Below are 12887 nucleotides of genomic sequence, written 5' to 3' on the forward strand. Positions count from 1 at the left end.
CAACTATTACAATTGTTTTAGTTTATATTGTAAAGTTTTTGGATTAAAAAAAACTTTACAATATAAAGGATATTGTTTTACTTTAGAGTGCAGGAGTACTTTCACATGCCTGAGTTCTTCTTCAAATACCCATTCTGCATTTTGAATTGAAAGCTTTCTTTTGAACTGGTTTAGACCTTTGTGGTTTACATCTTGTAGACTGTAAGATCTAAAAGGGTATCTGGTTTTTGCTTGGTACAGCTGGACAGGGTCACAGTTCCTGTAGAAGGTAGTGATTTTTTGTCTTCTAATGCAAGGAAAAGGGAAATTGTTTTATTCCTTATGAGGAATTAACTAATTCTGAGGCAATATCCAGTTAATGTATATTTCTTTAGACAGTCCCTTACTGTAGGCTTTCTGTTCCATTATTTCTAAATGGTCTATCCATGGTCCTTAAGCTGAGCATGAATTCTGATCCTGGGGAACATGACTCCCTTAGGTTCCAGCAAACTGAATTCTTGGGAGCTGTGTTTTGCTTGATTACAAAATTTATGGTCCTTTTCTTCCGTTTCCAATTCTAACACCGGTTTCTTTATTCTAAAGTGGCCTAAGCCAAAAGCTGAAATGGAGATATTTCTCTGAATGATGATTTCACAAAGATTAAGCAGAATGTTGCAGAGAATTTCATTGGTGCATTTGGAATGAAACTAATGCTTAAGGAAGTCTTCACTATTTTCCTAGGGAGACCTAAGTGCAGTGATCTTACTAACTGGCCTGTTCCATGATGGGCATTCTGGGACCTTCCCAACTCAGAAGTTACTGCTTGTGTAGGAGCTCATGAGATGAGAGGAAGGTGTCTGTAGAGAACATGATCCGAGTGCTTTGCAAACAATTCCACAAATCTGTTTGATAGTGTTTCAGAGCATCCAATGTGCCATCTTTCTGTGCCACTCTGAAAGTTCTGATACTGATTGATGGCTCTCATATCCTCCTTGGGGCTCTGTTTATTTCCTGGGTTGGTTCATGTGCAGTACTGTGGTGCTGTTCCTTTCCGTGTGCTGAAACACACAGATTTGTTTATGCCACTGCATTTGCACCATGGTGAATATATAGAAATGTCACCAAACCACAGAAATATGTTTTGTATGATGACACAACTCCTCATCAAAGCCTCTTTTAGTTGTTATCTGGTACTAAGTGAATAGTGGTGTTAGAGGAGAGCCAGACTACCTTAAAATATTTGCAGCTCTGCAGTAATGAAAGCGGAGATTGAGCTTTCAGATAGTGAGAACAAGCTGGGTAATAATGTAAATGTTGCTTCATTCTGACTGACATCTTTCTGCCAGAGTGATAAAGAACAGGACATACTGCTTGTCCGTACTAATGTCAACAAACAAAAATCTGCTCATGAGGAATCCTGTGCATAGGCTTTTCAATGAAATACAGAATATAGGATAAATACCTGATCACATTTGTGTTATATTGGGAATGGTTTAAATGCTATCAGATAAGTTATCTGCTATAGTATGTGAAACTTCCACCTTTATATTTGGTGTGTTGAGGGAGGGCTGCTTCTGGCTTGCATGTTTAATGTGCAGGTTTGAATCAGACAAATGATCTTGCTTGTGAATGAGCGTCATTGAATTTATTCCAGTGAGTGGCTGAGGTTAACTGGTGCTCCCTCTGCTGGCTTGTGCCATCCCCACGTAAACATCACCTGCCTTTGGATTAAGGGTAAAGAATTGAGCAGAGCCTCACTGGTAACACAGGAAATCAAATGGCACATTATAGCATTTTGCAAGTGAACCACTTCAGAACCTTTTGTACATGCTGCCAGTAGTATAGTTCAATCTAATTCAATAAGTTGTTGGGGTTTTTTTTTTTGATAAAGAGTAATGAGGATATCAATTCAAAACTCTGAATCCTACATTTGAGAAGTGTGGGGAGGTCACTTGTAGGTCATGAGTAGATTAGTAAATAGTGGTTCATGTCAGTGATGGAATGAATGTTTTTAGCATTAATAAAAGGGTTTGGAATACCAGAAGAAATCATACTTGGAGCAGATTTAAACTGCCTCTAGCCTGATATCCATGTCTTAGCTGTTCATTGTAAGTAGTAGTCAAAAACTAGCTGTGTAACAGGAGATTTTTCTCACAGTACTAGATATTACTAAATGGGTGCCACATTGTCTTAGTTAAAGACTAGTTTCTTCATTGTCTTTGAAGCTTCCTTTTTTAAGATCCTTTTGACAAGAGGACTATTTATGTGCCAACAATAGTGTTAATTTTCCTTTGTTGTTTCAAACGGAATTCTGTAAGTATTTTGAGGATTCTCTTTCAGCAGCATAAACTAAGACTTTTTAATTGTTCTCTTTGCAGCACCTGGAAAAGTAGCAGATAAAGTTATAATAGAAAACACTAGAGATTCCACCTTCGTTTTTATGGAGGGTTCTGAAGATGCCTATGTTGGATATATGACAATCAGGGTAAGAATCTCACCTGAAAGCAGATCTTTTAAAACAATTAATGTCTGAGCAGTTAAATACAACATTTCTGTTTTCTTCCTTTTCAGTTCAACCCTGATGACAAATCTGCTCAGCACCACAATGCACACCACTGCTTAGAGATTACCGTGAACTGCAGTCCAATTATAGATCACTGTATTATCCGAAGTACTTGTACAGGTTAGTGGGCTTTTTATTGTTTGAAGAAACACAACAAATTGAGTATGATTACAATTGGCATATCTTTATTTTTTGATGCAGGTATTCAATACAGGTCTGCAAGCCTTAATTGCCTTGGAGCATCACTGTTAGAGTGACTTCTTTGTGTCCAAAACCTCTGTGATAATGTGTACTTGGTTTTCTGTTAGAATCTGTTTGGACTCGTTGGACAGTTGGTTTGAAATTGCAAAGTGACAGTTGAATAAACATACCTGGGTTTGGTGTATAGTTGTAGCTGGCAGGATGGGGCATTTGAAAGGGTTACACATGGGAGTTGTTCATTGGGTTTGTTCTGATGTTCAGTACTGGGATCAATGGCATTAAACAGTCACAAGATGTAACTGCTGAGCTCAGCTCACCCTGAGTGGAATGATTTGACATGTTCAGAGGATGAGTAGTAGCTCTACAGGCAGAAGTGTTGAAACTCATTTTGCTGTCAGAGACAATGAGGAATTTATACCAGCTGATTTGGGAAAAATCAGTAGTTTAGGTTGAGGAAAGAAGGAGTCAGTGTCTGGAAGTGAGGAGCTGGATGGCAGTTTAGTCACCAGCAGGAAGACATGGCAGTTTGTAATCACTGGACACAAGAAATGGCAAGTTGAACATCTTTGAACACAGCCAGATGGAGTGGAGTTGGAGTGTGAGAAAGAAGAGGTTCAGGAGAATTAAGATACTGGGTCTTCGGTGGAAATGGCCATGTGAACTTCCCCAAGGTCAGCTAGAGAGAGGGAATGGATCTGTGCAGCAGGCTGTGCATGGAGGTTGCTCAGCTCACCATAAAGGAAAGGAAAAAGAAAAGAGTTCTTCCAACTAGATATAAAAACTACATTTTTCTGGTACTGCCTGTGAAGAATACTGCAGGGAACCATGATGAGAACAGTGGAAGGATTCCTGGTGTGTGCCTTCTAGAGGAAGATGAGCTTTCTTGAAGGTTTTGGGCTATCAACCACTGCACTTGGTCAAGGCAGTTCTCTGCTTTGCAGCTCTGTGCTTTGCATCACCATCTCTTTTATTGGAGACACATCAGTGAATACTTGGAGGTGTTGAAAATGACAGAAGAGGAGCAAAGGACAGTGAGCTGCTCCCAGTATCCCAGTTATCCCAGAGTTAATGCTAACACTAGGAATTGAAATATACAGAGAAAAGGTATTCTGGAACTTACCATATACCAATACTGGGAGCCCTGACAACCACTGAGTGGAATTAGAGAAGGCCACATTCAATCTGAATATTAAAGTAGTTAGAAGAGCTGCATGATTTCAGATGGAAACATGCTTATAGATAAGCTACTAGATCCTGATATTTTTGTGAAAGTTGTTTATGAAAATTAAGTTTAGATTATTTTTTTCATACCACTTTCTGAGAATTTTGAAGTTTTGCTCCCTCCAAAACTCTGGATTTCTGAATCTTTACTGTATTGAGTTGTTGATTCACTTCTCCAAAATTAAATTATTCTCTCTGAAATTCTGTTCAGTTTTGGAGGCTGTGTGTAGGCTATACTATCATCACTTATCAATTATCAAGTTTTACTAGCTTTTTGATCCTACCAAGCCTTGCTATTACCTACTCAGGAAGTACAGAGTTTGTGTAAAAAGGGAGGGGGAATGGCAATCTGCCAGAAAAGGCATTTACTGTTTCCAGATAATTGACATCTCTGAAGTATTGATCCATAGGCATTCAAAACCTCTTTCCTAGCACATGCTTGATATCCTTTCTGTAGATCTCCAAGTTGCATTAAAGCATATTTCCACATTATGTCATATGTAAAGTTCTTAATGTATATCATATGTAAAGATGAGAGCTATGTAAGTGCAAATGCATTAAGCTGAAGGTTCCTGCTGCCAGTCCCAAGCATCTTTTGAAATATTTTCAAATAAAGTTTAAATGGCAAGATCCTGAGTCTAGAGGTTCTGTTGCATCCATTGTGGAAAAAATCTGTTAGCCCTCACCTCGATGGATAAAAGTAGTAGTGGATGGCAATGTTCCTTTTTTCAAAAATTTTAATATTGCTGAAGTGTGTGCAGTCATTTATTTTGAGTAAACAAAATAAAGCTTAAACCAGTACTACATGTGCTTTGTACTCCAAAAGGACCCATTTCACACAATCAATACTCAAGTCCAGTGAAGAGAGCCAGAATAAAGATTGCTTTCATTTAAATAAACAAAATGTGATAGAGGTATGCTTTTAGAACATCACACCAGGTTCCAAAAATCCATAGCTCCTCAGTCTCAGAAAGAGATAGAGGAAGGGGAGTGAAAGCAGTTATGAAATGCAAGAAAAGAATAAATTATTAACAGTTAATACAAATAGGAAATTAGCAATTGAAGGAAACTGTGGGGACCTCCCTCTAAAATAAAAACATACCACTTTACTGCCACAAAGGACTTGATAAACAAGACAAGATGCAGCATCTGTCTAGAAGAGACAGTGCTTGTGTCTTAATTTGGGGAACAAAGGGAGTTTTAGCAGTGATGCTGATCCATCATAGAATGGAAAAATTTGAATGGCAAAGTGTTGTGTAATTTTTGTTCCATATTTAATGAGAATAGGCAGGAATGATAAATGCCCTCATCCCCTAGAGGGACAATGAAACACGTTCCACTCTTGACAGTAACTGTGGATGAGGTTAAACAGCTGAGAAAATAGACATTCTAAAATCATGCTAGAGTTTAGAAAGAGCTGGCCAAGAAATTCTCTGGCTTCCTATTGTGTATCAAAGGCAACTTGAAACCTCGATGAGATGGTCTTTGTCCCTGGGGGAGGTGGGAGGGGAGAGACCACCCAGGGTCAAGTACGGCAGGAGTACTGCCTGTTGATCCTGGGTAAAATGATGAGGTATATAAAATGATGAGGTATAATCAAGAATATAAAATTTCTGATTAATCAATTTAGTGTATATACAGAAAGTTACAATGGTTGCATTACACTGTTGGAATTTTTGATTACTTTCTTTGACGAAAAGAAGGCAGCAGTCCCAGTATAATTACACAGATCCTTGAAAGATGTTTGACATCAAGACATAGTGCCTTAAAATATTAGAGTTCTACAGAATGCCCAGAGTCTACACCAAATAGATGAAAAATAACCTTCAGGGTAACTGTAATGGCTTTTTTTTGTGGTTATTTCAAAGATGACTTCTTGACTTGAAGAGAAGAAATAAGACCCATATTTATGAGACCTGTAGACTTTACTATAGAGTCTTATTGATACAATATGAATATAATATAACTACAGTCTTAAAAATAACCAGGAGGATGGGTTGCTATGACCTTCCTGGTAGGTGGACAGTCAAACACCACTCACATCAGTCTGACCAAGTGCAGAGTTACACACACACAACTTGCTTTTGTTCCTGTTTCTAAGTGCTAAACCCCTCTCCTGGAATGCTGGGCAAAGTTTAAAGAGTCACTGTGGATAAACTGCTGAATGTGAGCCCTCATGTAGTCAAGTGGCCAAAAGAACCGATGTGATCTTCAGTTACACCTGTGGGAACACCAAGTAGAAGTAGAGAGACTCTGTTAATGCCTCTGCTTAGTCCTGCTTCACAATAAAGTGCTCTTTTCTGGTGTCCATAGCAACATGTTGGAAAATTTAGAAACTGTTCAATGAAAAGTCATATAAGGTAAAGCAGAAAACTTTGGTTGTAGTGACTGTAATTTGTTACTTTATCAAGGAGAAGGCTGAAGGAGCAAATTGCTTGCACTGAATGTGCATGTGTGCATTGGATACAGCATACACTGGTATAAAGAGAACTGGATGCCAAAGCTGGAGCAATTCAGATGAGCAATTAAAGTGTAAATTAAAAGGACAACAGCCCTCTAGCCAGCTAACAAGCTTTATGCTAGTTTCTCAGTTGCTGGAAGTCAAAGTTATCAAAATTTAAATATGTTTCTACAAGATATGTGCTGAAGTTCCTGCTACTAGAATTGAAGCAGGACTTAATTTAGGGAATTAGTATAGCCTGTATTATTCATAAGGTCAGACTAGACAATCAAAATAATTTCTTTAGGAATTAAAAAAGAATAAGCTCTCTGTAAATGAGTCTGTGAATTATTTAAGCATAGTCTTTGTGGTGCTTTGCTAGAAGAATATATGAAAACTGACTAGTAGAGCAGGTACTGGCTTGCTTATGTAGTGGTGTTTAATTGTGGGGACCCTGTGTTACGTAGGCCAGGTTCCCTGAGATGAGCTCTTACCTTTCAGAAATCACTGTTGATTTTAGTGCCTGCAGAATTTTATGTTGTCACACTTCATGGAGTTCAGGGAATTGAGCTGGTATGCTGAAGTCCTGAACAATTTTGAGTTCTAGTTTCCTGGAAAATATTTATTTTCTGGGTTATGGTATGGTAGCTGAAATCATTCAAGGAGTTTTGTAATTCGGCTGGGGAGAGACCTGTTGGTTTATGATGTTTATTCTGTACTCAAGATTGTGTGTCTGTGTCCTGCTGAGTATTGGGTAGACAGTGTGTCTTTGTATGCTACAAAATTATTGTTTGGCCTCTTTGATGTACTGAGTTGTGAAAATTTCAAGGGAAGCACAACAAGGCAGTAATTAGAGAATTTTGTTAGATTTCTGTTGTGCTCTGCTGTGAACAGTCAGTATACAGTGGGCCTAACACAGGCAAATAAATGAGTGAGGACTTTCATAAGCATGAATTCTTGTATAAACCATTGTCCTGGCAGCTGTTTAACCTTGGCAGGGTGATTTTAAAGTGACTCCTACTGTGGTTTTTTGCATCTGCAAAATGATGACATTGGTGTTTTTCTGCCAGTGGCTTGCAATGCTTTGGCTCTGTGAACACCAAATCTTTTCAAAATATCAGTTCACACTAACTTTTCTTGCTCTGCCAGACTATTTATAAATACACTATGCTTTGAAGCTATGGTAACTGTACTGTTTTCTTCCAGTTGGCTCTGCAGTATGTGTTAGTGGCCAGGGAGCTTGTCCTACTATTAAACACTGTAACATCAGCGACTGTGAAAATGTTGGACTTTATATTACAGACCACGCACAGGTAATTTTCCACATTCATTTCTTTGATAAACTATTTACTGTTCTGGATTCCTGTCTTAATTTACATTTTTCTTTCCCAGGGAATATATGAGGACAATGAGATCTCCAATAATGCGTTAGCAGGGATTTGGGTTAAAAACCACGGGAATCCCATTATCAGACGGAATCACATTCACCACGGACGCGACGTTGGCGTTTTCACTTTTGACCATGGAATGGTAACCTATATGTTTTCTTTCAAAGAAAAAAATACACATGCTGTAGAACTGAAATCTTCCAATTTTCCCTGTTATTGGAGAAATGTTTTTTTATAAAAAGCCCATTTAGTCATGAACAGATAGTTTAAAATATCCCTGCTGTTGTTTTCTTGCCCTTAAGTGGGAGACTTCACTTTAAAGACAATTTTAGCTGAAAGAGGTTTAAGCAAGCTTTTGCAGTTGATTGGCAGCCTGTTACATTGTATTATGTTGCAGTGACAAAATACCTCTTGAAACAGAATGTAAACTGTAGGCTTACGTTTATACTTCATTCTTTTCCCTTTGAAAAAGAACAAAAATAAGATGCTGTATGATTTAGAAATGTAAAAAAAAAACTTTGTGAAGACTTAGCCTTATTTTAATGTTAAAACTCTGAAATAGGGTATGTACACCTTCTCTGGGAAGAGGGCTTTTGTAGCAGGGAATTAGTTGTGGAATTTTAACACAGAATTTCATATGAGAATTCAGGTCTTCTTTCATAAATGTTTATTTGTGTGGGGTGAAGCTCATCACTTCCAAGTACATGCACAGTAGTGAGAAACGGCATTCATAGCCCTTGAAATAGAAGAGATTTTTGTCTCTAAAATAAAAGATGATTGCTGACTTGTTTTAGGAAAATATTCTGCATGTCTTCTAAAGAGTGCCAAGTCATTGTTTTTCCTGCTTGAATGATAAAGTCCCAATTCCCCACGCCCAGCTGGCAAAACAAGCAGTTTTCTTTCAGTCACTCTTAAAATGGCAGATCTCTAAGGATGCTTTCCATAGGGTGCAAAAGCTCTTGATCCCCAGGTGTAAGGAATCAGGAAAGGAAGGCAAGAGACCTGCTGGGTTGGGACTAAAGGGCAGGGTGGAAATGCACAGGCTGTGGAAGCAGGGACAGGTGACCTGGGAAGAGTCCAGAGACACTGTCCAGTTGTGTAGAGATGGGGTCAGGAAGGCCAGGGCATGGATGGAGCTGAACCTGGCGAGGCATGCAAGGAATGACAGGGAAGGCTTCCACAGGTATCTTTCAGAAAAGGAATAGCAGAAAAAAAGCACATCACCCCACCCTCCCCATGAGTAACAGCAGTGAGAAGAGATGAGGAGAAAGCTGAGTACTCAGCATTTTGCCTCAGTTTTTACTGGCAGTCTTCCCACACCTCTCTATTGGGTGGACCTCAAGGCAGGGACAGTGGGAGCAAAGTCACACCCACTGTAAGAGAAGATCACATTTGTGACTGCCTGAGGAACCTGAATGTACAGAAGTCTTTCGAACCCAGTGAGATGCATCCCAGAGTTCTGAGGGAAGTGGCTGATGTAGGGTCCAAGGCACTCTCCATGACATTGGAAAAGTGATGGCAGTCAGGTGAAGTCCCTGGTGACTGGGAAAAGGGAAACATTGCACCCATTTTCAATAAAGGGCAGAAAGGAGGACCCTGGCAGGGACTGACCTGTCAGCCTCACCTCTGTGCTTGGGAGGATCATGGAGCAGCTCCTCTTGGAAGCTGTGCCAAGGCCCTCAGGGAGGTGACTGGGGACAGCCAGGACAGATTGACCAAGGACAAGTCCTGCCTGACCAGCTTCAGTGGGGAAAGGAAGGGCTATGGATGTCATTTATGTGGACTCCTGTAAGGCCGTGACACATTCACAGAATTCACAGAATGACCAGGTTGGAAGAGACCTTATCGAGGTCCAGCCCATGTCCAAACATCTCAACTAAACCCTGGCACCCAGTGCCACATCCAGTCTTTTTTTAATCACATCCAGGGATGGTGACTCCACCACCTCCCCAGGTATTCCCCTACAAACATCCTGCTCCCTAAGTGGCAAAGATGTGCATTTGATGAATAGACTGTTCAGTGGATGAGGAATTGTTTGGATAGTTGCATCCAGAGGGTAGATGCCAGTGGCTAAATCATGTACCTCAGTGGTCTGTACTGGGACCAGTACCATTCACGTTCATCAGTGATAGAGACAGTGGGATCAAGTGCAAGTTCTAATCCAGACCTACTCAGGTTTTTGATGGCAGTTGGCAGACTGTAAATAGCACTAACAAGAAATGCACTGTGGGTACAATCCAGTGAGGCCTGTCTCCTCTTTGCCCAGGTTGCTGAGGGGCAGAGATAAAGGATTGAGGCAGTGCTAGTTGTAGCTGTTGGATTTGTGGTTTTCTAGTTTCAGTAGAAGGCAAACAGGTCACAGGGCTGCTACTTTTGCTGCCAGCATAAAATCTTGCCAGTGGAGGTGGAGCACCCCACATGGTGGGATTCTGCTGGTAGCTGCCTCTTCTCCACTCTAATAGTTGCATCCTAAGGAACTGCACTTGTTCTGTTTTGGGCAAGATTGCAGAAGCTGAGAATGCCCTGCTGGCAGCCCTCTTCTGATGGATGGCTTTACATCATTTTCTGTCCTCTAGAGATGATGTTGCTTGGCTGGTTTGTAGAGAGTGGTGGCAGATGTCTTTTGGTTTATATCATCTCATTGTTTGGACTGCATTAAGCTGTGTTTAACATACTGTACAAGCACTTCTGATCCACTTCAGTGGGTAGATCCATCCCTTCAAGACTTAAACAGGCCTGGAAACATGAAGTGATTTCAGCTATAGGAAAACTGGTGAAGGAAAGTGCTTCAGCAGGGGAGGTGTCTGTGTGTAGGCTTGAGGGTTAATTGGAAAGTCTGGGTAGGAGCTGCTCCTTGTTTAAGTACTGAAGTATAAATATTAAATATATGAGTACTGAAATATTAAAAAAAATTAAAAGCCAGGCTGAATTCACTTGATTAATTTTAAATAAAAGTGCATTTGATCTTTATTCTTACCAATGAAATGTCTGTTTCAGAGCTGTGATCAGTCTGGTATCACAAGCAAAATGGAATAGAAATAAATGCTTCCCTTTTGTTTAAGGGAAACAGTAGCACATTAAAGAGAATGTATGAATAGTATTTATCTCAGCTGCAAATATTATTGAAATATTTCATAGTCATAAACTCCTTTGAAAGATTCAGTCCCCCCATCTCAAAGTCTGCTTTGGCAGCATCTTCTGCTTTTGCATCATGTCTAGTGATGGAGTCAATGAAATTACATCATTGGCAATGTTTATATGGTCCTAAAGTGACATGGAATCCTTCAGATACAAATCCTGTATTCCTAAACAAATTAATGGATTTTGTATTTTTGCTTCTCTCACTTCAGTTACTTTCTGTAAGTTGTTTTTTTTTTTTCTTTTGGCTTGTGCCTGTGAAGTGGGATAAGTGCATTCCAGTGCTGAATTCCTACCCTACACATTCTTTTCCTGTGGGTTTCTGTGCTGGAATGCTGTCTCCAAAAGGTTCAAGAGTGCTTTGTTTTTCAGTTTCATGTTTTCAAACTGTTCTTTATGTTTTGATACTTGTAGAAACTTAACCTCTTATTTCTAAACTGGCAATATCCTGAGGTTTGCCTTAGTGCTGTGACAAATATGTAACAAGCTGGCATTAAAACTGCAGTGTGGCATTGACAGCCCTGGGTGCCTTACCCTGACCTCTCAGGAACCTGACATGAGTTACCAGGCATCTGTCATAAATTGTATTTTGTAGTTGTCTGCACACAATAGAGAAGTTCCAATTTAATGTAAGAATATGCCTGATTTTACAGTTTAAAGCTGAGCTCTAGGCAAAACAGTTTTCATTTTCATTGCTCCTAAATGAGAAGCTTGGGTTTTTTTTTTTCTGATGAAGTAAAAGTGTAGCAGCATGTGTCTAAGTTGGGTGATCATGCCTAGTTTACTTCTCTATCTTCTAAATACAACAAATCAGATCACTTTAAAGAAATGTGTATATAAAGTCCAAAAAAAAATTAAGCATATGCCAGATTCTATAGAGCCTACATTAAAAACTTAACTGCCTTTTGCTGTGCATAAAAATCAAGGGTTTGTTTTGCATCTTGGATGTGATTTTCTTTATGTTGCATTTGAATTTTCATAAAATGCACTAACTCTCAAATAAGGACCCTTCCAGGGTTTGGAAGGCAAATTTTATAAGCATAGGCAGTTATTCTTTTTCTATATTGGTTTCCTGTTGTCTTTTTTTTTTTTTTTCTTTCCCCTACCCTATTGGGAATACCTGAGTCAATAAATATTTAGGAAATGTTAAATCTTACACAATTATATCTCTTTTCTTGTAATACCTGTGTTGTTCAACAGTAATACTAAATGCCTCTGTGTTTCTGTAATGTTGTAATCTTCAAGACAGAGAAAGAAGAAAAAGTCCTTTTAGAAATAAAGAGGGCAGAGGTCTTCTGAGAAGAAAAGCAGCAACAAAATCTCATCAGTTAAAAGTTTGAACTCTAAAGCATTTCAGAGCCATGTTTGTTAGACTGGAAAACATGCAGAAAGAAAAAAGCATCCAAGTTCAATCACTGAAGTAGTCTTGATGTAAAAAGTCTTCTGAATTTTTTCAGCTGTGCAGGATCCCATCTTTGTGATCACATCTTTTCTGTGCAGTGGGTGCCAGGTGGGAATATCAGCATGATCATTTTTGTGGTGTTTGTTTCTGATTCCTTCGCCTGCTCAGAGCTTACCAGGCTGCAGCAGTGTTCTTGCCCACACATGCTGTCAGGTAGCCTTTCATTTTGTGTCCACAGCTAATGCTCTGCCTGGGATTGTAAATAAATTTGATGTACAGAGCTGCTTGTTAATATTTAGGATTTTCAAGCAGAAAGCTGCTTGGTAGTTTTTTTGTAAGATTGTAATACTTTTTCCACATGCATCCTCTATTCCTTCTTATTAATCATTGGGGCCTCTTTTCCTTAGCAATCCTGGCACTGTCTGGTGCGGTCCCCTCCAGGTTCTTCTTCCATTAGCTGCTGAATTATAACCAGAAACCCTCACAAAGCCCAAGTCAAACACCCAGCACACTTGAAAACCATTCTTAGAAGGAAGTGGAGGCAATATAAGGCTT

The 12887-nt window shown here is 39.4% G+C and overlaps 1 protein-coding gene across 2 annotated transcripts in view; it reads left to right on the forward strand.

The window, feature by feature from the left end:
• FBXO11 (F-box protein 11) overlaps positions 1-12887 on the forward strand; it is a 70911-nt gene that overhangs the window by 46485 nt on the left and 11539 nt on the right. For both annotated transcript variants that reach the window (XM_071423297.1, XM_071423302.1), the window contains exons 8-11: positions 2358-2464; positions 2551-2662; positions 7611-7717; positions 7797-7934. In XM_071423297.1, coding sequence (XP_071279398.1) covers positions 2358-2464; positions 2551-2662; positions 7611-7717; positions 7797-7934 — 464 coding nt within the window. The remainder of the gene's footprint in view (positions 1-2357; positions 2465-2550; positions 2663-7610; positions 7718-7796; positions 7935-12887) is intronic.

Source organism: Agelaius tricolor, unplaced genomic scaffold (assembly GCF_023055355.1).
Source record: "Agelaius tricolor isolate 1412-34295 unplaced genomic scaffold, bAgeTri1.0.p SCAF_1, whole genome shotgun sequence".
Classification (NCBI taxonomy): domain Eukaryota; kingdom Metazoa; phylum Chordata; class Aves; order Passeriformes; family Icteridae; genus Agelaius; species Agelaius tricolor.